A 24352-nucleotide genomic window follows, 5' to 3' on the forward strand; every position below is an offset into this window, starting at 1 on the left:
GGGTCTTGACGCCCCCGGCCCACCGCGCACAAAGGCGTCCCCAGTCCCCCAAGGCCCCAAGCAAGAGGTGGCCGTTCTGGACAGAACACACCCCCACCGATGCCGCTGTCCGCCGTCGAAGGCCGGAGAGCCCGCGCCGACGGAGGACCTCCGCCCCAGCAAGGCCGAGAGCGGTGCGGCCCCAGGTGGAGACGCGATGGGGGGACTGCGGGAGGCGCCCCGGGACCCCGCGCCCTGGGACTTTGCTCCCGGGGACTCCGCTCCCTGGGACCCCGCTCCCCGAGATCACGCGCCCTAGGACCCTTCGCTGGCCACCCCCTGGCCCCTCGGCCCCCGGCAGCCCCCGGCCCGGGCCGCTCCCTGCCGCCGGCAGCGCACTCACCCGGCACGGCTGTGCTCGGGGTCTCCTGGCGTCGCTGCAGTGGGTCCGCAGGATCCGCAGGGGGCGGGGGCGGGGCCGGGGCGGGACCAGACGGGGCGGGCCTGAAACCCACGTGACCAGGACCGGGCTGGGCCGGGCCGAGCAGAGGCAGAAGATCCGCCGCTGCCGCCACCATGCGCGGGGCCAGGCCAGCCTGCTGCGCGCTGCTGCTCCTCCTGGGGCTGTGCTCGGCGCACGGGGCGCGCGCCCGGAACGTGCTGCTGATCCTCGGTGAGTGTCGCCCGCGTGGACCCGCCGCGGCCCGGTAGTGCCCTCTCGTGGCCACCTGTCCTTGCCCCAGAAGTGGCCACTCGCCCCGTCCCCACCAATGGTCAGTGCCGACCCCAGGTGCCCTGCAACCCCCACAGCCATCCCCTCCCCCGGTCCCTTTCCCTGCTGGCCCAGACTCTTCATGGCCGGCTCCTTAGAGGAGAGGCTTCCACCGAGCAGCAGCTGGAGGGGACCCCCCCCAGCATCAGCACCCCCGCTCCGTGCCTGCTCTGACCCAGAGCTCCCACCCGTACCCAGAGCAGCCAGAGTGACACTGTGTGCTCCTCACAGGAGGCTCTAGGTGACCACACACCACAGAGGGGGAGCCACCAGGGGGACTGTTGCCCAGGTCCCCAGAGATGGCTGGGGTACCCAGTCCCATCTCCCGCGGCTGGTGGTAACCCCCTAAGTTTGCCTTCTCACTTCAGACCCCAGGGCGCTGGGTGTCAGCGCTCCGTCCTCCCCGCCAAGGCAACAGGCCCCATGCCACTCACCTCCCCCAGCCCCAGCCCCCCAGAACCCCAAGTTCCTCAGCACTTGCTGCTCACAAGACTTCCGGTTTAGGTGGCCGAGACAGCTCGTGACTGCCCAGCTGGAGATGCCCGGATTCTTTCCTGTTCTGAGGTCTGGCGTCTGGCCAGGCCCACGCTTTCTGATTAGCAAGTCTGAAGTTGTGGTCTCCAGGCAGGAGGTTCCGCTAATCATAACACAAACAGCACCCCACCAGCAGGAGGTTTTGCCCAGTGCCCCCCCCCACCCCCCTACCTGCCGGCGATGCTGGGGGGATCCACACAAGGGTGCATTCCTGCCCGACCTGGGACTAGTTCTGGATCCTTCCAGAGCTGGGACATGCAGCCCTGGGTCAGGTTGGCCCACTGCCAAGATACCCCGGGCCTGTTAGAAGAAGGGCGGCGTTTCCTCCTGGGCCTGCAGCAGCACGCGCTCCAAAAGGGGTGACCCTAGCATCCCTGTCCAGTTCTCCCCACCAGTCTGGGTGCTGTCAGTGCTTCAGCTCAGGGCCCAGTGGCCAGCGGAGGAGGGGCGAGCTCTGTTCAAGGACAGCTCCAGGCCCCTGAGTTGTCCTCTGAGGGAGCTGGGGCAGGGGCTGCCCCAGGGGTTCCCACTGGCTTCCTCTGGGGTGCCTTGAGCACTTCGACTCCAGGCCAGAGGGAGGAAGCTTGGCGAGTTTGCTGGAGGCTGAGACCCAGCCCCGGCTCCTCGCTGCCCAGCTGTGTGGCCTCTTGGGGCCTCAGTTGCTTCCTGCAGGGTGAGGGGTGGGACCAGACAAGCTTCAGGGTCTCTTTAGCCACCAGATGGGACGGGTACTCCAGTGGGAGGCAGTGGGTGGATGCACACGCAGTCACAGCGGTAGACTCTCAGACGGCCCTCAGCAGGGCTCTGCCGGCACAGAATCTCGCACAGATTCTATGGGGCTCAGGATTGCCCGGGGTTGGGCTTTGTCTGCTCATGCAGCTACCGCCTGCTAACAGGCCACCTGGATGTCGTGCCCTCTCAAGTGTCATGCCTGCCAGGAGTTATGCCCATGGTGTACCATGCCCACCAGGTACCATGCCAACCCAGGTGACATGCCTGCCAGAGTATCATGCCCACCTGGCTGTCATGTCATCCCAGATGTCATACCCTCCCAGGCATCACTGACCAAGTACTTTGATCAGGGCCCTAGGTCTCCCTCACCCCACACACTGTTCCCCCATCCCCCACCTCATCCCCTCCATCCCCGCCCTCCTCAGCTGATGATGGGGGCTTTGAGAGCGGCGTGTACAACAACAGTGCCATCGCCACCCCGCACCTGGATGCCTTGGCTCGCCGAAGCCTGATCTTCCGCAACGCCTTCACCTCCGTCAGCAGCTGCTCTCCCAGCCGGGCCAGCCTCCTCACTGGCCTGCCCCAGGTGGGGGCAGGAGGAGGAGAAGGGGAGGCCCCCAAGGCAGGGGAATGGGGAGGCAGAACCAGGGCCCAGGCTTTTGTGTGGCTTGCCCCTCCCTGGTCTGCCCAGGGGTGCCACCCACCTCCTTACCGCAGCCCACACCCAGCAGTATCTTGGCACAGTGTGGTCCACAAAGCCTCAGGGTGGAAGCTTACCCACCGGTGCGGTCAGAATGCAGGCTGGGGAGTCCGAATATCTGCATATCTGAGTATCTGTGTGACCCTGAGCAAATAACTTCCCTCCCTGAGCCTCAGTTTCTTCACCTGTAAAGTGGGTATCATTATAACAACTCCCTCACAAGAATGTCACTGGGAATTGGGTGAGTTAATGCTGTATGTCTGCAGTGCCAGGCCCACACTCACTAAGTGTTAACTCACAAATGGTTTGGGTTTTTAACACGCACAAGTCCTTCTTTTACTGGTTTTAGGAAACTAGTCAATAAAAGGGGCCTGGTGCCGTCTTTTTGACTCTTCAATGTGTGATCAGAATAGAAAAGTTGGCAAGTACAGATGAGCAAGAAGAAGAAAGTAAAAGCCCCCTGTAATTGTGGTGGACACCCTTCTGGTCTGGTCTCTTTCCTGCTGGTGGTTTACTTTAATGGGAAGGACCTGTGGGCCTGTTGGGCAAGGAGTTGGGAGGCAGAGAAAATCTCTGGGTATGGGTTACCTGACATCTAATCAGGGACCCAGGGAGGGCGCCTTCACCGCTGAGGCACGGGGAGGGCAGGGCTGGGTGGGCAGGGCCTCACGAAGCCAGCCTGTGCCACAGCACCAGCAGGGGACATATGGCCTGCACCAGGACGTCCATCACTTCAACTCCTTTGACAAGGTGCGGAGCCTGCCGCTGCTGCTCAGCCAGGCCGGCGTTCGCACAGGTGAGGCGCTCCGGGACCTGAGGACGGGGCACAGGATGGGTGGCTCCTTCCCACCCCCGCTGAGGCCAAGCCAGGCTTGGGCAGTGCGCTTCTGTCCTGACGTCACCTGCCCTGAGTACCTGGCTGGGCTGTGGGTCCATGAGAACCAAGCACCTGGATGCCCTAGGGTGGCTTGAGCCAGGCCTAGGGTCTGGGGGTGGGGGAGGGGAGTGGGAGCCTAAGGGCACCCTGGACAGCCTCTCCGCCCACCCCGGCCTGCCCCAGGCATCATTGGGAAGAAGCACGTGGGGCCCGAGGTGGTGTACCCGTTTGACTTCGCCTACACGGAGGAGAACGGCTCTGTCCTCCAGGTCGGGCGGAACATCACCAGGATAAAGCTGCTGGTCCAGAGATTCCTGAAGTCACAGGACGACAGGTGGGTCAGGCCCTGCCCCCTCACTCACACGTGCAGACCTGGCGCCAGGGAACCCCTGGCTCACAGCCACGATCTTTAGCGGGGACTCTTGGAGTCCCCAGACAGCTGAAATAGAAGATTCCAGGTGCTCGAACTAATCCGGTCAGAGGAAGAGAGGACATGGCGGTAAGTGAGGGTCACAGGGCCTTAGGAGGGGGCAGAGCAGAGAGGCGGGCTCCTCTCTAAGGGTGGCGATCCCCAGAGTAGAAAGTCGAAGCATTCGTCGGCCCGGTGGTTGACCACCTGGCCTGGACCCCCACCTCAGCCCCTTTCCTCTACCTGCAGGCCCCTCCCCCCCTGCAGGCCCCCCTCCTCCTACAGACCCCTGCCCTCCTCCTACAGACACCTCTCCTCCTACAGGCTCCTCCTGTCCTATAGGCCCCTCCTCTTCTCCTACAGACCCCTCCCCTCCTCCTACAGGCCCCTCTCCTCCTCCCACAGGCCCCTCCCCTCCACCTATAGGCCCCTCTACTCCACCTATAGGCCCTTCTTCCTCTACGTTGCATTCCATGACCCTCACCGCTGCGGACACTCCCAGCCCCAGTATGGAGCCTTCTGTGAGAAGTTTGGCAATGGGGAGAGTGGCATGGGGCGCATTCCAGACTGGACCCCCCAGACCTATGACCCGCAGGACGTGCAGGTAGGTGGGGCCCCATGCCATGTTCCCACAGCCCCCTCTGCCCCTGCAATCCTAGGGACCCCTGCCCCCTCACCCCCACATGCAGCCCTCGGCCTGGCCTCTTCCCTGAGCAATCCCAGGACCAGTGGTGTCACTAGCGGGGAGCAGACTGTGCGGACTGCATTGGTGCCCCGTCAGAGCAGGTGACACCAAAATGAATGTATAAAAGTTTTGAGCAGTGATTTAGCAGGAATTTAATTTTCTTATTAAAATATCCCTGTAGTTACTTAAAACAACAAAAACATTTTTTATAAGCCTAGATTACGTGTATCAACATACCCACAAGGCTAAGAATCTATGCTAGTTTACTTTTAGGCCTTCTAAGGCGCTTGGGTCAGAAACCCTGGTGGCGTAGTGGTTAAGTGCTACGGCTGCTAACCAAAAGGCTGGCAGTTTGAGTCTACCAGGCGCTCCTTGGAAACTCTATGGGGCAGTTCTACTCTGTACTGTAGGGTCACTGTGAGTCGGAATCGACTTGACAGCAATGGGTATGGGTAAGACGCTTGGGTCAGAGCTGTCATTACCCAATTACAATGATGCTTTGAATCACGCCGTTCCCTAAGCACACACTACAAGCACGCGCTGTGGTCTTCCTTGCTGCCGGTGTTTTTAAAGTCTCATTTTAGCTACAATATCGCGGTAATTCATATTTGTGAACCTCTGCCAATAAATGTTTTGAGAATGAACAAATAATTCAAGGAAAAGAAGGAGCAGTATATGGGAATTATGATTTAGGAATAACACCGTACAAAGCACATTACTAAAGATTATAGTCTGGTACGGGAGGAGGTCCATGGCGAGGGTGACACAGCCCTAGTGACGTCACTGCTGGGACCCCTTCCCCCTCTGCGCTTGCAGCCCCCGCCTCAGCCTGACGTGACTTCAGCATGCGGGAAGAGCCCCTCTGAATGAGTGGATCCAGGTCCTGTCCAAGGGGCGTGAAGACTGAAATGATGGTGTTCTGGGCTAATCTGTTCCTGGGGAGGAAGTGGAAAGAAGGCTGGCACCTTGTCATCTCCCCCGCTTCCAGGCTGGGCACCCAGTCACATCTCTTCTCACCTTGACCTCCCACCCACCTGCCTCTCCAGGTACCCTACTTCATCCCAGACACCCCAGCCGCCCGAGCCGACCTGGCTGCGCAGTACACCACCATCGGCCGCATGGACCAAGGTGGGCGCCTGGAAGCCGGGTGGTAGGAGTGATGGATGTATCTTTTGGGGGTGGGGCACTATTCATCCCACTGTGGGGGGTTGTACCTATATTATATCCATGTGAGTGCCCTTAATTGCTGGGGACCTGGGAAGGGGGTGGGTGTCAAAAGAACCCTATCTTCCAGCCTGAGTCTCACACTGTTAGCTCTGTGGAATAGTCATGAGACCCCAGAAAGCACAGAAACCAGCATAGAGTGGTAACAGCTGTGTGGAGACCACACAGAAGCACCAGGATCCCTGGAGGGGAGGAGTCAGGCGGAGGCCCATGCAAGGCCTGCTCGGGGTGGGAGTGGGGCTGCGTGTTGGGTGAGGGAACCAGACTGGTGGGAAGGACAGTGGGGAGGACAATGGGATGAGAAGGATGGCAAGGTGTGAAGGATGACAGGGAGGATGGTGGGGTGGGGAACATGGTAGGGAGTATGGTGGGGTGGGGAGGACGGCGAGGTGGGGACGACAGCAGGGTGGAGAGGACGGCAGGGTGTCTTCAGGAGATGAGTGCGCAGGGTTCTGAGACAGGATGAAGAAGGCATGAGTGAGCAGCTTTCCGGCGCCCCCTCCATGTCCGTGCTGAGCCCTGCTCCCCCACCTGCCTGCAGGGATAGGCCTGGTGCTCCAGGAGCTGCGGGAAGCTGGTGTCCTGAATGATACTCTGGTGATCTTCACATCTGACAACGGGATCCCCTTCCCCAGTGGCAGGACCAACCTGTACTGGCCGGGCACTGCAGAGCCCTTGCTGGTGTCGTCCCCTGAGCACCCGCGCCGCTGGGGCCAGGTCAGCGAGGCCTATGTGAGCCTCCTAGGTATGGCTCTATCTGTCTTGATAGGGGAGGGGATGGAGCCAACATTTAACAGACCTTGCACGTGCCAGACAGTGGACGGTGTTCTACACACAGTATCTTGTGTGTGTGGTTCTCACACTGCCTGAGCGAGGAATGGATGGGCTCCCTCATTTCACAGGTGAAAAAAGTCTCAGAGAGGTATGTAAGTTGTCCAGGATCTTGTAGCTTGTACATGCAGAACTAGGGTAGCCTGGGTCGCAGACCTTGTACACTCAGAGTTAGGGTCTAGCCAGGTCTCACAGCTTGTACACGCAGAGCTAGGGTCTAGCCTGGGACTCGCTGCCTTTTCCACTCCACCAGTGGTGCTCAAACGCTGGCCCACATCCAAGTCACCATGAAGGCATATTGAATCCAGACTGCAAGCCCCACTTCAGAGGCGCTGACTGAGCAGATCGGGGAGGGCTGAGAATCTGCATTTCTCACACGCCCTCTGGTGAGGCTGCCGTTGGCCCAGAGACCCCACTCTGAGAACTCCTGCACTCATCATGCGACTTCCCAAGGACCATACACCTTGAAGAAGGCCTGGGGTGTCTCTTCCCACGTGACAGATGAGCAGACAAAACTCAGGGTGTAGGAGGACTTTGTGAGTGGCTCAGGACAAACCCCTGGGTGGGGCACCTGTGTCCCCTGTGGGCCAGGGCCCAGTCTCCCTTCGGCCACAAGGCACAAAGCCGGGGAGCTATGTCCACAGCACAGAACAAGACTAGGTGAGCCCCCCACTTCAGGGAGACTTCTTCAGTGGGCTGTAGGATTTGGAAGGACCCTGAGGTGACGAGTCCTCTCATTATGATTAAAGGTATCATGGTGTATGGGTTTCCTTGTTGTTGTTAGGTGCCAACAAGACAGTTCTGACTCATAGCGACCCTATGCACAACAGAACGAAACACTGCCCGGTCCTGCGCCGTCCTTACAATCGCTGTTATGCTTGAGCTTATTGTTGGAGCCACTGTGTCAATCCATCTCGTTGACGGTCTTCCTCTTTTCTGCTGACCCTGTACTCTGCCAAGCATGATGTCCTTCTCCAGGGACTGATCCCTCCTGACAACATGTCCAAAGTATGTAAGACGCAGTTTCGCCATCCTTGCCCCTAACAAGCATTCTGGCTGTACTTCTTCTAAGACAGATGTGTTCGTTCTTTTGGCAGTCCGTGGTATATTCAATATTCTTCACCAACACCACAACTCAAAGGCGTCAATTCTTCTTCGGTCTTCCTTATTCATAGTCCAGCTTTCACATGCGTATGATGCAATTGAAAACACCATGGCTTGGGTCAGGCACACCTTCGTCTTCAAGGTGACATCTTTACTCTTCAACACTTTGAAGAGGTCCTTTGCAGCAGATTTACCCAATGCAATGCGTCTTTTGATTTCTTGACTGGTGCTTCCATGGCTGTTGGTTGTGGATCCAAGTAAAATGAAATCCTTGAAAACTTCAACCTTTTCTCTGTTTATCATGATGTTGCTCACTGGTCTAGTTGTGAGGATTTTTGTTTTCTTTATGTTGAGTTGCAATCCATACTGAAGGCTGTGGTCTTTGATCTTCATTAGTCAGTGCTTCAAGTCCTCTTCACTTTCAGCAAGGAAGGTTGTGTCATCTGCATAACTCAGGTTGTTAACGAATTTCCTCCAATCCTGATGCCCCGTTCTTCTTCATATAGTCCAGCTTCTAATATTATTTGCTCAGCATACAGATTGAATAGCTATGGTGAAAGAATACAACCCTGATGCACACCTTTCCTGGCTTTAAACCACTCATTATCCCCTTGTTCTGTCTGAACAACTGTCTCTTGATCTATGTAAAGGTTCCTCATGAGCACAATTAAGTGTTCTGGAATTCCCATTCTTCGCAGTGTTATCCATAGTTTGTTATGATCCACACAGTCGAATGCCTTTGTATAGTCAATAAAATACAGGTAAACATCCTTCCAGTATTCTCTGCTTTCAGGCAGGATCCGTCTGACATCAGCAATGATATCCCTGGTTCCACGTCCTCTTCTGAAACTGGCCTGAATTTCTGGCAGTTCCCTGTCGATATACTGCTGCAGCTGTTTTTGAATGATCTTCAGCAAAATTTTGCTTGTGTGTGATAGTAATGATATTGTTCTATAATTTCCACATTCAGTTGGATCACCTTTCTTGGGAATAGGCATAAATATGGGTCTCTTCCGGTCAGTTGGCCAGGAAGCTGTCTTCCATATTTTTTGGCATAGATGAGTGAGCACCTCCAGCACTGCATCTGTTTGTTGAAACATCTCAGTTGATACTCCATCAATTCCTGGAGCCTTGTTTTTCGCCAATGCCTTCAGAGCAGCTTGGACTTCTTCCTTCAGTACCATCGGTTCCTGATCATATTCCACCTCTTGAAATGGTTGAACATCGACTAATTCTTTTTGGTATAATGACTCTGTGTATTCCTTCCATCTTCTTTTGATGCTTCCTGCGTCGTTTAGTTTTTTCCTCATGGAATCCTTCACTATTGCAACTCGAGGCTTGAATTTTTTCTTCAGTTCTTTCAGCTTGAGAAACGCCGAGCGTGTTCTTCCCTTTTGGTTTTCCATCTCCAGCTCTTTGCACATGTCATTATAATACTTTACTTTGTCTCCTCTAGACGTCCTTTGAAATCTTCTGTTCAGTTCTTCTACTTCATCAATTCTTCCCTTTGTTTTAGCTGCTCGACGCTCAAGAGCAAGTTTCAGAGTCTCCTCTGACATCCATCTTGGTCTTTTCTTTCTTTCCTGTCTTTTCAATGACCTCTTGCTTTCTTCATGGATGGAGTCCTTGATATCATTCCATGACTGGTCTGGTCTTCGGTCACTAATGTTCATTGCGTCAAATCTATTCTTCAGATGGTCTCTACATTCAGGTGGGACGTACTCAAGGTCATATTTTGGCTCTCATGGACTTGGCCTGATTTTCTTCAGTTTCAGCTTGAACTTGCATATGAGCAATTGATGGTCTGTTCCAGAGTTGGCCCTGGCCTTGTTCTGACTGATGATATTGAGCTTTTCCATCATCTCTTTCCCAGATGTAGTCAACTTGCTTTCTGTGTGTTCCATCTGGTGAGGTCCTTGTGTATAGTCACCGTTTATGTTGGTGAAAGAAGGTACTTGCAATGAAGAAGTCATTGGTCTTGCAGAATTCTATCGTTTGATCTCTGGCATTGTTTCTATTACCAAGGCCATATTTTCCAACTACTGATCCTTCTTCGTTTCCAGCTTTCACATTCCAATCACCAGTAATTATCAATGCATCTTGATTGCATGTTCAATCAATTTCAGACTGCAGCAGCTGATAAAAATCTTCTATTTCTTCATCTTTGGCCCTAGTGGTTGGTGCGTAAATTTGAATAATAGTTGTATTAACTGGTCTTCCTTGTAGGTGTATGGATGTTATCCTATCACTGACAGCATCGTACTTCAGGATACATCTTGAAATGTTCTTCTTGACGATGAATGCAACACCATTCTTCTTCAAGTTGTCATTCCCAGCATAGTAGACCATAGGATTGTCTGATTCAAAATGGCCAATACCAGTCCATTTTAGCTCACTAATGCCTAGGATATCGATGTTTATGCATTACATTTCCTTTTTGACGATTTCTAATTTTCCTAGGACTTCAGCGACAAAGTACCACAGACTGGTGGCTTGTAAGAACAGAAATTTATTGTCCCATGGTTCTGGAAACCGAGAGTCAGCTGAGTTGATTCCTTCTGGGGCTCTGATCTGCTCCTGCCTCTCTCAGCTTCTAGTGGCTCCAGGCATTCCTGGCTGCAGCTGCAGCATCACATGGCGTCCTTCTTGTCTCCTGTTTCTTCTCTTTATGAGGACATCAGTCATTCTGGATTAGGGCCCACTCTGCTCTAGGATGGAGCCCTGGGGGCGCAGTGGTTCAGACCTCAGCTGCTAACCCAAAGGTTGGCAATTCGAAGGCACCAGCTGCTCCTTGGAAACGCTATGGAGCAGCTCTACTCTGTCTTGTAGTGTCGCTATGAGTTGGAATTGATTTGACAGCAGCGGATTTGGTTTTTGTTTGCTACTCTTGGAAGAGCTCATATCAACCTAAATGGTAACGTCGTCAAAGACCCTATTTCCAAACGAGGTCACATTCACAAGTTCCAGCAGTTAGGACTTCCATGTATCTTTTTTGGGGACACAATTTAATCCATAACACATGGCCCAGAGAAATGATATGACGAGGTGTTGGGCCCACAGTAGACCCTCCTGTTGGGCCACCCGGCATCTTTCCAGAGTGGCTTAGACCAGCCCTTCTGAAGGTGAGCTGGTGCCCTGGGAGACCCTGCTGTGCTGAGATGTTGCTTTCTTTCTAGATCTGACCCCCACCATCTTGGATTGGTTCTCCATTCCCTATCCCAGCTACGCCATCTTCAGCTCCAAGACCGTGCAGCTCACTGGCCGGTCCCTCCTGCCAGCACTGGAGTCAGAGCCCCCCTGGACCACCGTCTTTGGTAGCCAGAGCCTCCACGAGGTCACCATGTCCTACCCCATGCGCTCTGTACGCCACCAGAACTTCCACCTGGTGCACAACCTCAACTTCAAGATGCCCTTCCCCATCGACCAGGACTTCTACGTCTCCCCCACGTTTCAAGACCTCCTGAACCGCACCAGGGCAGGCCAGCCCACGGGCTGGTACAAGGACCTCCATCACTACTACTACCGGGAGCGCTGGGAGCTCTATGACTGGAGCCAGGACCCCCATGAGACCCAGAATCTGGCTGCTGACCCACACTACGCCCAGCTTCTGGAAGTGCTCAAGACCCAGCTGGCCAAGTGGCAGTGGGAGACCCATGACCCCTGGGTGTGTGCTCCTGATGGAGTCCTGGAGGAGAAGCTGTCTCCCCAGTGCTGGCCACTCCACAATGAGCTGTGAGCATCCCAACCGTCATGTGACCCTTCCCTTCCAGCATGGTCCCCGCAGCTGGCCATCTCAGCTGGTGATACTTGTTGTCCTTCCTGCCACTGCCTTGGAGAGCACAGCAGAGCGTGTTTCCAGCCCCTTCCCCTCCCTGGGGTACCGCCACAATGCAGGGGACACCACTGTCCTTGAGTCCGTGCTGTGTCCCAGCACAGGGATTCTAGGGAGAACCTGGGATGGAGTGGGGTCCTGGCCCACGACAAGGTGAGAATGCTCAGGGCAAGGGAGTACTGTCCCTTGTTTTCTGGGAGCGAGCAGGGGACCTGCTTTGGAGCCCACAGTTATTTCTGAACCTTCATGATAAAGAGAGGGGGCCTTCTTTGTGCCTCGGGGATGGCAGGCTGGCTCTGACCACGCTCAGCATGGGAATATGGTTTCCTGATTTTAATCAGCTTCTGGTCTTGAGGACACCTTGGGCTTGTTTCTGCTTCCTTCATTTTGCCCCATGTCAAGTTCTTAACCCCAGTGTTGGGTTTATGCTAACCCACCAATTCACTGCAGGTCCCTAAGTGATGACTCTGATTTTGTGGACAAAGTTCAGCCTTCTTTTTGAGGTACCCAAGGATGGAAACACCACCACTGAGAGTAGGAGAACGGCCCCATCGTTCTGGTTTGGTTTAGTTCTACTTGGACAAGCACTGTGTCTAGATACAGAAATTTCATTGAGAATGTTCCATACCTACCCTGCCTCCACCCACCACGGAAGCTGTACTGGGGAAGCCCTAGAAGTGGAGGCTCTCTCCCCAGAGTGGGTGGGCTCCCACCAGCCTCCTCTCCCCCCCATACTGGGGTGGGTGGGAAGAAGGTGGCAGGCCACAGTATTGTAAAAGTTCTTTATTTTAACAGATATATAGAAATTCATTTTCTGAGGTTGGTTACGGTGATACCAACCTGAACCTTAGAGCACCTAACTTTGAGGGAGGGGTACTGCTGTCAAAAGATCATTTGGTACATGAGGGTCCAAGGAGGTGGGGTACAAACCTGGAGATGGGGCTCCAGGGGGCCCTGGAGGTGCAAGAAAGATGCTTTGCCCCAGGAGAGCCAAGGTGCAGTTAGAAGGGGAAGGCAGTCTCGGGTGCAGGAAGACTGGCTGGTGCTTGCACAGAGGTCTCTGAGCCAGGGCTCCGGGGCCCAGCGTGTGGCCACCAGGCCCAGACCCACTTCAGATACTATTGCCATCACTTGAGAACTGTATTTACAGGTCAGCACGCCACTATGTATACACAAGTTATGGAGGCCTTTCCCAGCCATTGGGAGCTGAGAGCAGTTAGCCAAGATGACGGTCAAAATGGGTTTGTCCTCAGCTGTGGGCAGGGTGTGGAGGCCTTGTGGGCACAGGGCTGCCGGCCCACAGCCTCAGCAGGTTTGAACAAGCCCTTTGACGTGTTGAAATGTGAAATGTGGGTGCAACCTCCACGGAGTCAGAGCAAGCCTCCGTGCACGTCAGGGGCCTCCTGCACTGAAGAGACGTCACACCCAGAAACGCCCACAGGTCTCCAGTTCTGATCATGCTAAGACCTGGTGAGGGTGGAGAGGGCTTACACAGGCCAGTGAGCAGACGCCAGAGGCTGCCCCATGGGAAAACAGCACTGGCCGGAGTTCAAGGTTAGACCCCAGTGGAGAGGGGGCCAGCCGCCATGAACTGGGCTTGTGGAGTCAGCACCCCATGGTGGTGTCTGCTCCTTCTACTCCGACCCTGACCCACAGTAGGGTCCACATTGACGGGGCACAGAGCCCCCACCGCCCCTCCACGGGCATCAGCGGGGGCTCTGCTCTGTCCACACAATCTTCTTCTGCTCGTCCACGATGGCCGCGTGGGCGCAGCTGAGCAAGGTGTCCAGGTCACTCCAGCCATCGGGGGCCAGGCTGCTGTACAGACAGGGTGCCTTGTCCAGGCCCCCCTCCTCTTGCCTGGCTGCCTCCAGCAGCTGCTCCTCCGACGTGCCCAGCCGCTGCAGGGCCTTCCTACAATGGAGAGTGGGCAGGGCAGTCTTGGAGGAGCAGAGACCAGGAAGGTGGCTACGGCCAGACCCCAGGCCAGAGGTGCAGATACTGGAGCACGTGCCTATGCCCTGGCCACATCTCGAGGGATAGAGACCACAGGACATGACACCTGGGCCCCAAATGACATTCCCCTGATGGGGAGGGTCTGGTTTATGACCTTCAACCTCAAGTGCCACACATGAAAGGAGGCAGCAGGCCGTCTCGGTTTGCCCCCAAATGTAAACCAAGAAGGCTTTTCGGCACTGCTTTTTCTTCAGCTAGCACGAATTGGAACACGTTAACTACATGCATCCCGTGAATGTGGAGCCCCTTAGAAGTTTCTCTGGGTTAGCGCAGTCCAGGTTCTCACCCCCCAGCTGTGCCCCGGGCTGCTCCCCAGGAGTGGGGGGAACCTTTGTCCAGGGAGTTGTGGGTAACTGCTTTGCTGGCACCTCCAGGGGCCAGAGCAGGGGAGTTCCTGGGAACCAGAATGGGCCCCAAGGTCCAGGGGCGGGGCTTTAGGGGTGCTTAGGGACCTGGTCCCAAGTCCACAGCTCAGTGCGGGTGGAGGTGCCTACCTGAGCCTCTTGGCGGTCTTCTCATTGGTGGAGATGTAGAGGATGATGGGGAAAATCTCCCTGCTCTGCAGGGCGCAGGCACCGGCCAGCCCCAAGTCCAGGAGGCCATGCGTGTTCTGGGGGCAGTGGGGTGGGAAGAGGAAGTCAGCCATAACCTTGGGGGCGAAAGGAGCCCCACACCCCTAGCTGAACACAGAATGGTGAGTGCGAGGAAGTCTGGGGACTCTTTAACCACTTCGTACATGTAGCATCTTAAAGTTCTATTGTTTGATTTTTCACCGGGAAATTTCAGAAGTTGCAAGCCTTGGTGTGGTGCTGAGGTGGGCATGGCCAAGGTGCTCAAAGTCTGAATTGGAGGGCTCCATCCCAGCCCCTGGCGGGGTGGTTAAGAGTTCGGCTGCTAACGAAAAGGTCAGCAGCTCTAATCCACCAGCCACTCCTTGGAAACCCTATGGGGCAGTTCTACTCAGTCCTGTAGGGTTGCTATGAGTCGGAATCGTCTTGATGGCAATGAGTTTTTGTTTTTTTTTTTTTTGGTATCAACTTCTGTGGGCATGGGGTGGGGGTCCTGTCTGGCTCCCAGCCCCCATGGGCCCACCGCTGCATCCTTCAGCCTGTATCTGCATAAATGAGATCATCCACAGAGAAAGCCTTCCATGTATTTGTTTGAACCTTAAAACAACCTTGCAAGGCAGGCGTGCGGAGCATGGTTTAAAAAAAAATGAAACCCATTGTTGTTGGGTCAATTCCAATCCCATGTGTTACAGAGGGGAACTTGCTCCATAGGGTTTTCTTGGCTGTAATCTTTACAGAGCAGATCGTCAGGCCTTTCTTCCACAGTGCCGCTGGGTGGGCTCGAACTACCAACCTTTAGTCAAGTACAAATTGCACCACCCAGGGACCTGAGAGCATGGCTACTCCCCTTATCCACTCATTTAACAAGTATTGATCAAACATCTCCGGAGTTGAGAAAACCAAGGCTCAAGGCAGTTAAAAGACTCTCCCGAGCTCACAAGGGTCTCAGTGTCAGAAGCAGGTGTGGTCTCTCCATGTGGCTCCTGCTGAGCATGGAGGGGAGGTCTTCAGGGGGATGAACATCCCAAATCTCCTGGTCAGCCAACTGCAGCCTCTCCCCCACCTTCCGTTCCACGCCACCCTGGGAATGGCTTCTGGCCAGTCTGCCCTCACTGCTGGGCTTTGGAGAGAATCCTCCCCACCCCGCTCCCCTCCTCTGGGGAATGAGCTCCCCAAATACAGCCTCCGTGCCTGGGTGAACCTGGGCCCACCTTCTGCATGAGAGACTCCACGGCCTGGCGGGTCACCCAGCAGCGGCTGCCGGACCCTTCTGGCTCCTGGATGATGTCTCCTCTCTGGCTCCGGGTGTCATACTCCTCCTGGCTCAAGTACTCTGCAGGTGACAGAGCAGACAGGATGTCCCATCGCACCGTCTGTGTGCCTCGGTGCCTTGGCACAGCCTGCTTCCTCGGCCTCACTGCCCCTTTCTGCTCACACATGCCTACCCGCCAGCACATCCTTCCTCCCTTCTCCCCTCCCTGAGGACCCATCGCTCCCTCCTGGGCCACACCTGGACCTTCTCTCCTACCCCCTCCTGCACTGGCTCATCCTCCCCAAGCCAAACAGCCCTTGAGAGCCTGGCGCACTCCTGCACAGAGCCTGGCGCACAGAAGGCGCATACTAAAGGAACTGCATGGCGTGTGCTTGTTTCCCTCTGTCTCCCCTGCTAGCAAGCCAACTCTAGGAGGGCAGGACAGGGCCCTGTCACCTCCACATCTTAACCTGCACTCTCAGGGCAGCTGTTGGTCAGTGATGGATGGAGAGATGACAGACAGCTCCACCTCCTTTCTAGTCAGGAGCACGGCAGACACCTGAGTCTGTCCCTTGGAGCAAGGACCCCACTGGCCGGCTCCCCTCCACGAACTTTGTCGGGGGTGATGGAACACTTCGGCTTACTCCCTGGCTTAGTACCAGCCTACTCGCCAGCAGTAACTGCACCGGGTTGAACAGCGTCCCCCCAAATCCACGTCCACCCAGAACCTGAGAATGTGACCTCATTTGGAAACACGGTCTTTGCAGGTGGAATCTGTTGAGATGAGGTTATACTGGCTCAGGGAGGGCCCTGAATCCGATGGTGGGTATCCTTACAAGAGAAAGGAGAGGGGTGCTGAGACGAGACGCAGACACAGGGAGGAGACCTGTGAAGATGGAGGCGGAGACAGAGGGTGCATCGTCGACAAGCCAAGGCCGGCTGGCCACGGCAGAAGCTGGGAGAGGAAAGGAAGCCCCCACCCAGAGCTGAGGCCTCCAGAGCTGAGAAGGATGCTGTTTTAAGCTGCGCTCTGTGGGGCTTTGTTGCCACAGCCCCAGGAGACTAGCACCTAACGTCAGCTCTAAGGAGAGCAGGTAAGTGTCCTGCAAGGGCCTGGCCCCACCCTACATGCAGGTGGGCCACAGGTGAGAACAGACCTGCTGGGCATTTCTCAAACCCTCTGAGGAGGCACAGCTTCTCGATCAGTATCTTCCCGATCACCCTGGGCACAAAGATCACGGGCCGGGGCTGGGTGGGCCTGTGGGGGCGCACCAGGGTGTAGGGCACTAGGGTGAAGCAGCTCTCGGCCCAGAAACACACGGTGGAGGAGTCTGCAGAGAGAGCCATGAGTGGGGGTGGGCGGCACCCAGGCTACGTCAGCTCCCTGGACCATCATCAGGTCCCCCTACTTATCAGCCCCCCCACCATCAGACCCCCACACCCATCAGCCCCCCGTCAGCTCCCACCTATCAGCCCCCTTGCCATCAGCTCTTCCCCCACCCATAAGTCCCCCCACTGTCAGCTCCCACCTATCAGCCCCCCAGCACCAGCCCCCCGCACCAGTCAGCCCCCCTACTGACAGCTCCCACCTTCCAGCTCCCCTACCATCAGCTCTTCTCCCATCCATCAGTTCCCCCACTGTCAGCTCCCACTTGTCAGCTCCCCCAGCATCAGCACCCCCGCTGTCAGCACCCATCTGTCAGTCCCCTTACTGTCAGCTCCCCCCATCAATCCTCCCACTGTCACCTCTCCCCCTCACTCGTTAGCTCCCTCCATGGTCCAGCTTCCCCCACATCTGTCAGACCCTTCCCCTCAATAGCTCCCCCTCCCCCATCTTCAGCTGTCCTGGGCTGTTAACCACGCTCCCCCCAGGCCAGCCCCTTGTGGAGGGTCTATTCCGACTGCGGCAGCCCCGGCATCTAGAATAACATCGGACACACTGGGCTCCAGCACTGGTGGCTGATTCCATGTCTCACACCACTGGCTACTGTCGGTTACGTTCCTTTCAGCCCCTGGCTAAACAGGAGGCTGCCTGAGCTTTGCAGCCGTTAGTTCCATTCCTGCTTCCCTGTTGGGCCCCCGAGGAACAGAGGGAAAATCAATTTTCTTCCTTTCAAACAACTCTTCAGGGTCTGGAAGATACTGTGGGCCACCCCTCTTTGTCCTCCCGGCACACACAGTCCCCCTTTCTTTCTCCTGGGTCCCTTTTCCCAGGTCTTTATTTGTATTCTCTGCCTGCCATTTCATAGTATGAACCCAAGACACTTGTCCAGAAGAACAAAATAAACTCAAAGCTATTTTGTTGTTGTTAGGTGCCGGTGAGTCGGCCCCTGACTCACGGCGACCCCATGCACTATGGAACGAAACCCTTCCCAGTCCTGCACCTTCCCACCATCAGTTGTGGATTGGGCCTTGTGATCCATAGGGTTTTTGTTGGCCAATTTTTGGAAGTCAATCGTCAGGCCTTTCTTTCTAGTCTGTCTTAGTCCGGAAGCTCCACTGAAACCTTTTCAGCATCGTAGCAACACCCAAGTCTCCACTGATGGGGGGTGGTGGCTGTGCACGAGGTGCCCTCGTCAGGAATCCAACCCAGGTCCCTGCATAGAACGGGAGAATTCTACACTGAACCTCCACTGTCCTCTCAAAACTATTTACCTGACTCTAAATGCACCTCGGGCGGTCTGCACTGCGTGGCTTTACTCTTGGGGGTCCGTGCCTCTCTGAGCTCTTTGTTGTGACCCCTGCACTCACCATCACCCCGCGGCTCAACGGAGGGTCCACAGGTTTGTATGACATTGGGCATTTGGGCACTTTTCAAGCTTACTCTTTTCAAGGAGTGCTGTCAACACAGTTGTTACCATGACTTTGGGGCTACTTTATTGGGGCAGATTACAGAAGTAGGTGGATCCATTCAAAGGGTATAAAGATGTGTAGCTCAACCAGGAGTCCCCAGGTGGGGCAAAGGGTTAGTTACCATGCTTGGCTACTAACCAAAAAGTCAAAGGTTCAAGTCCACCCAGAGGCACCTGGGAAGAAAGGCCTGGTGATCTACTTCCAAAAACTCAGCCACTGAAAACCTTGTGGAGCACAGTTCTACTCTGACACACACGGGGTCGCCAGGAGTCAGAGTCAACTGGATGGCAGCTGGTTTAGCTCAGCCTCTCTCCAGAAGGGCCCCTGGAGCTTAATTGTTATTCTTACAAATCGGGTGCTAGCCAAGAGAGTGGGATCACCCCAACAGGCCCCCCAGCCAGCAGCCACCCCAAAGACCCTCACCCATGGTGGACTGCTGACACCCACAGCAGCCTCACCTTCCAACTTGCCAGGGTCCGAGTGGCCCCCTTCGAGGGACGAACACAGAGGGCTGGCCTTGGCTTTGTCCATGCTGACAATGCGGACTAGTTTCTGGGGGCCCGCAGATGACTGCTGTAGGCAGGGGGGAGACAGGAGGGATGAGGGGGCGTTGAAGCCACTGACATAGGACCTGGGCCCTGTCCTGCCTGCACCCCACCCCATCAGCAAACCCCGTGGGACCCCTGCTCCATCAGGCCATGCCTGCTAAACATTCAGGGTGCCAGGCTCAGTGCCGGAGGCCAGATACAGCGAAGGCAGACAGGAGGGGTCCTGAGGCAGGCAGAGCCCAGAGCAGGGCCTTGGCACTGAGGGTGGGCTGCAGAGGGCCAGGAAGAGTGGGGTCCTTCCCTGACAGTCCAGCCCAGGGAAGCACGTCTGCATGTGAGTGCTCACAACCTGAGTTGGGGTCTGCATCTGAGAATGAGAAGGCACCAGACCCCATGGAAGTACGAGGAACAAAGAAGGCGGAGGGAGAGCCTGGGCAGAGAAACAGCTGCTTGGAAACTAATCGTGACACTGTGGATGCACCGGTCAGGGCTGGCCAGCAGGAGGCGTGCAGACCCAGGTGAGAGGGGGGATGAATCATGCCAGCTCCCAGCCAGCACCCAGCCCCCAGCCCACCCCTCCAGGTGGGCAAGACTTTAGGTGGAACGAGGGGCAGATGGCATGAGCTGGGGCCTCAGGTCAGGAGCGAGGCTGGCCAGGTGTGGAGGGGCAGGCCCCCCAGAGTGTGACTCTGCATCCCAGGTGCCCCTCACCTTGCGGGTAGCCGTGCTCTGCTGTGTCATGTCCTGGATGGTGGCAATGAGCAGCTGCTGGGCCCTGAGGAGAGGAGAGAGGCCTAACCAGTTGCCTGGGGCTGGACAGAGAGAGTCAACTAGGCGAAGGGGCCATGCCATTTGAGGCGGGGCAGGAGGGGTGCAGAGGTGGGCACTTTTCCCCAGGTGCAAGTCCAAGGGGGCACCAGACAAGGAGCAGAATGACATTCCGAGGTGCCACAAATATGAAAGGTGCCTGACTGAGCCAGCTGGACAGGTGGAGGGAGGGAGACGTTTCTGCTGACGTATAGCTGCTATCCACGTCTGTTCGTCTCGAAATTGGGGGCAGGGCGCAATTTAGAGATGGTCCCTGGGTGTTAGAATTGGGGGGCAATTAGAGATGGTCCCTGGGTGTTTGAATTGGGGGGGCAATTAGAGATGGCCCCTGGGCACTGGAATGGGGGGGCAATTAGAGATGGCCCCTGGGCGCTTGTTACCCTCCCCTAGCTCCTGACACCATTGCAAAAAACCCCAAGAGGCTGGCTCCAGGCAGTGGTTCTCAGTTCTCGATCCGCTAGGGCAGGGAGGGTCTCTAAAAGGACACCTATGCCTCAGCCCTCCCACAGAGTGTAGATTTCATTGTTTTGAGGTGGGTCGCAGGTAGTCTCCCAGGGGATTCTAATGAGCAGCCAGGGCTGAAGACCACCCCCTTAGGACCTTGCTACTCAAAGTGTGGTCCGTGGACCAAGGTACCCCAGCCCTCCCCCACCCACTTACTGAATCCCATCCCAGGTGACTTGGGTTTGCAGTGTGATTTGAGAAGGGCTGGACCAGACACCCAAATGTGGTGGCACAAACGGTGCACGCACTCGGCTGCTAGCCGAAAGGTTAGAGGTTCGAGTCCACCCAGAGGTGCCTCACAAGAAAGGCCTGGCCGTCTACTTTGGAAAAATAAACCACTGACAACCCTACAGAGCACATTTCTACTCTGACACACATGAGGCTGCCATGAGTTAGAGTGGACTTAATGGCAACTCGTTTGGGATTTTTTTTTTTTTGGTAGGGTGACCAAGTCCCTGGTTTGCCCAGAGCTGAGGGGTTTCCTGGGATATGGGCCTTCCAGTGCTAAAATGGAGACAGTCCCGGGCAAACTAGGATGTTTGGTTACCCTGCCTCCAGGGGACCGCTGGCCACACCGGAAGACTGTTTTGGTTGTTGCAACCAGGGGAAGGGGGAGCACCTGGCATCTGATGGGTAGAGACCAAGGATGCTGCTGAACACCCTGCAATGCACAGGATGGGATGACCCAGCCCCAAATGTCCATAGTGCAGAGGTTGGGAAACTAGAATGTTCTAGAATGCTCTAGAACTGAGGTCCATTTTCAAAAGAGAATAGTGCCTATCACCGAGACTCTGGCCTCAGCACTGATGCTGGGGATCCCCCTTCTTACAGCTTCTCACACACACAACCCACCGTGAGTAGTTGGGGATGGCACCATGGCTGGTGTCCTTCATGGTGTAGGGGCTGATGCGGTGGGCATGCCAGCGGCCGTGGCCCTGGAACAGGGTGTCAGTGACGTGCAGGACCTCGTTGCAGTGCACCCGCAGCTCCCCCTCCCCCCGGCCCTCCATGGCCAGGTTGACCCGGATGTAGAAGGAGTCCCCGGAGGTGGCCACCTTGGCCTCCAAGTCTTGGACCAGCTTCTTGTATCCTGAGAAAAGAGGACATGAGTGTCAGACCCCCACAGGGCTGCGAATCCATACCAGTGAGTTCCAGAGACCGTTCTAGAATGTGAACATGGGAGGGGAAGGAGGTCTTCACGGAAGGCCACTTGGGCCCTGGGGTCCTGGCTACCTGGGGCACCTCTGCAGACACAGGTGCAACCTGGCCGAGCCCACCCTCAGCTCTGGGGTCAGCTGCAGAAGCAGTGACAGGTGGGGATGGGGACTGGGTGGCCTCACGGGGAGAGGACTGGGGAAGCCGTACCCTCCATGTTGACCTTCACAGACAGGCGGCAGAAGCCGTCCACCCGCCCAAGGAGTCCGACAGCCTGCTCGAGGGTCATGTCTTCCAGCACAGCCTTGAACACTGGCTCCGTCGCTTCGTAATCGACCTAAGGGCAAATCACAAGGGTCAGCCTCATTGATGAGGATTCTGGGGTCATGGGCTAGATATGAGGAAGCCGAAAGGGGGGTCCTGGAGGCAGGCATAGGGTACCCCACGGCTGGACTGACTTGCCCGTCCCAGCCACCCACATGCCTCAGCCAAATGAGAGGCCACACACATCAGATCTTCTGTCAAAAGCTGTGTCAGAACCTGGATACAGGACGTCACCCTCCGCCATGCTGACGCGTCTTCTGTAGGCTGCAATGACGTGTGCGACACATTCCCACCCGAGGCACAAACGTCAACCCTTCCCTAAAGCACAGGGCTGTCACTGTCCCATTTCCTCCCCTGCGCCATCGTAAGTTTATGAGCCTATTTGTTACAGGAGCCCCTGGGGGGTGCAAAGGTGCTCCGCTGACAACCGAAAAGTCAGAGGTTCAAGTCCACCCAGAGGCACCTAGGAAGAAAGGCCTGGCGATCTAACATCCAAAGAATCAGCCTTTGAAAACATCCTGGAGCACAGTTCTGCTCTGACACACATGGGGTGCCACCAGTCAGAGTCCACTCCGTGGCAACTGGTTACCAGTATATCGTAATAACAAGAAACATAGGAAGATACATTTTTAAAAAATAGTTTTTATTGGGCTTTAAGTGAAACCTTACAAATCAAGTCAGTCTCTCACATATAAACTTATATACACCTTACTACGTACTCCCATTTACTCTCCCTCTAATGAGTCAGCCCGCTCCCTCCTTCCAGTCTCTCCTTTCATGACCGTTTTGTCAGTTTCTAACCCTCTCTACCCTCCCATCTCCCCTCCAGACAGGAGTTGCCAACACAGTCTCAAGTGTCCACCTGATACAGTCCATTCCATGTCTGATGAGTTGTCTTTAGGAATGGTTCCTATCCTGGGCCAACAGAAGGTTTGGGGACCATGACCGCCAGGATTCTTCTAGTCTCAGTCAGACCATAAAGTCTGGTCTTTTTATGAGAATTTGGGGTCTGCATCCCACTGATCTCCTGCTCCCTCAGGGGTTCTCTGTTGTGTTCCCTGTCAGGGCAGTCGTCGATTGTGGCCGGGCACCATCTAGTTCTTCTGGTCTCAGGATGATGTAAGTCTCTAGTTCATGTGGCCCTTTCTGTCTCTTGGGCTCTTAGTTGTCGTGTGACCTTGGTGTTCTTCATTCTCCTTTGATCCCAGTGGGTTGAGACCAATTGATGCATCTTAGATGGCCGCTTGTTAGCATTTAAGACCCCAGATGCCACACTTCAAAGTGGGATGCAGAATGTTTTCTTAATAGAATTTATTTTGCCAATTGACTTAGATGTCCCCTGAAGCCATAGTCCCCAAACCCCCGCCCTTGCTCCGCTGACCTTCGAAGCATTCAGTTTATTCCGGAAACTTCCTTGCTTTTGGTCCAGTCCAGTGGAGCTGACCTTCCCTGCTTTGAGTATTGTCCTTCCCTTCACCTAAAGTAGTTCTTATCTACTATCTAATCAGTAAATAACCCTCTCCCGCCCTCCCTCCCCCGTCTCGTAACCACAAAACAATGTTTTCTTCTCAGTTTAAACTATTTCTCAAGATCTTACAATAGTGGTCTTATACAATATTTGTCCTTTTGCATCTGACTAATTTCACTCAGCATAATGCCTTCCAGGTTCCTCCATGTTATGAAATGTTTCACAGATTCATCACTGCATAGTATTCCATTGTGTGAATATACCATAATTTATTTACCCATTCATCCATTGATAGGCACCTTGGTTGCTTCCATCTTTTTGCTATTGTGAACAGTGCTGCAGTGAACATGGGTGTGCATATATCCGTTTGTGTAAAGGCTCTTATTTCTCTAGGATATATTCCAACAAGTGGGATTGCTGGATCATATGGTAGTTCTATTTCTAGCTTTTTAAGGAGGCGCCAAATACATTTCCTAAGTGGTTGTACCATTTGACATTCCCACCAGCAGTGTGTAAGTGTTCCAGTCTCTCCACAATCTCTCCAACATTTATTATTTTGTGTTTTTTTTTCAATTAATGCCAGCCTTGTTGGAGTGAGATGGAATTTCATTGTAGTTTTGATTTGCATTTTTCTAATGGGTAATGATAGTGAGCATTTCCTCATGTATCTGTTAGCTACCTGAATGTCTTCTTTAGCGAAGTGCCTGTTCATACCTTTTGCCCATTTTTTAATTGGATTATTTGTCTTTTTGTAGTTGAGTTTTTGCAGTATCATATACATTTTAGAGATCAGATGCTGATTGGAAATGTCATAGCTGAAAAAATTTTCCCAATCTGTAGGTGGTCTTTTTACTCTTTTGGTGAAGTCTTTAGATGAGCATAGGTGTTTGATTTTTAGGAGCACCCAGTTACCTGGTTTCTCTTCGTCATTTTTAGTAATGTTTTGTATTCTGTTTATGCCTTGTATTAGGGCTCCTAATGTTGTCCCTATTTTTTCTTCCATGATCTTTATCATTTTAGTCTTTATGTTTAGATCTTTGATCCACTTGGAGTTAGTTTTTGTGCATGGTGTGAGGTATGGGTCCTGTTTCATTTTTTTGCAAATGGATATCCAGTTATGCCAGCACCGTTTGTTAAAAAGACTATCTTTTCCCCA

General features: G+C 54.8%; 2 protein-coding genes across 2 annotated transcripts in view; one reads left to right on the forward strand and one right to left on the reverse strand.

Annotated features, from left to right (window-relative positions):
* The first annotated feature begins 535 nt into the window (after positions 1-535).
* SGSH (N-sulfoglucosamine sulfohydrolase) lies at positions 536-12036 on the forward strand. Its single transcript, XM_064270603.1, has 8 exons — positions 536-652; positions 2443-2603; positions 3408-3513; positions 3778-3928; positions 4451-4607; positions 5735-5816; positions 6454-6657; positions 11024-12036. Exons 1-8 carry the CDS (start codon positions 556-558, stop codon positions 11581-11583), a joined length of 1518 nt encoding a protein of 505 aa, XP_064126673.1. The 5' UTR covers positions 536-555; the 3' UTR covers positions 11584-12036.
* Positions 12037-13385: 1349 nt separating this feature from the next.
* Positions 13386-24352, reverse strand: part of CARD14 (caspase recruitment domain family member 14) — a 46740-nt gene continuing 35773 nt past the window's right edge. The window contains exons 14-21 of the mRNA XM_064271885.1: positions 21615-21741; positions 21102-21339; positions 19629-19692; positions 18828-18942; positions 16674-16847; positions 15476-15597; positions 14190-14305; positions 13386-13593 (exon numbers count right to left, since the gene is read on the reverse strand). Of these exons, the coding sequence (XP_064127955.1) occupies positions 13386-13593; positions 14190-14305; positions 15476-15597; positions 16674-16847; positions 18828-18942; positions 19629-19692; positions 21102-21339; positions 21615-21741 (1164 nt within the window). The remainder of the gene's footprint in view (positions 13594-14189; positions 14306-15475; positions 15598-16673; positions 16848-18827; positions 18943-19628; positions 19693-21101; positions 21340-21614; positions 21742-24352) is intronic.

Source organism: Loxodonta africana, chromosome 18, assembly GCF_030014295.1.
Source record: "Loxodonta africana isolate mLoxAfr1 chromosome 18, mLoxAfr1.hap2, whole genome shotgun sequence".
In the NCBI taxonomy this organism is placed as follows: Eukaryota; Metazoa; Chordata; class Mammalia; order Proboscidea; family Elephantidae; genus Loxodonta; species Loxodonta africana.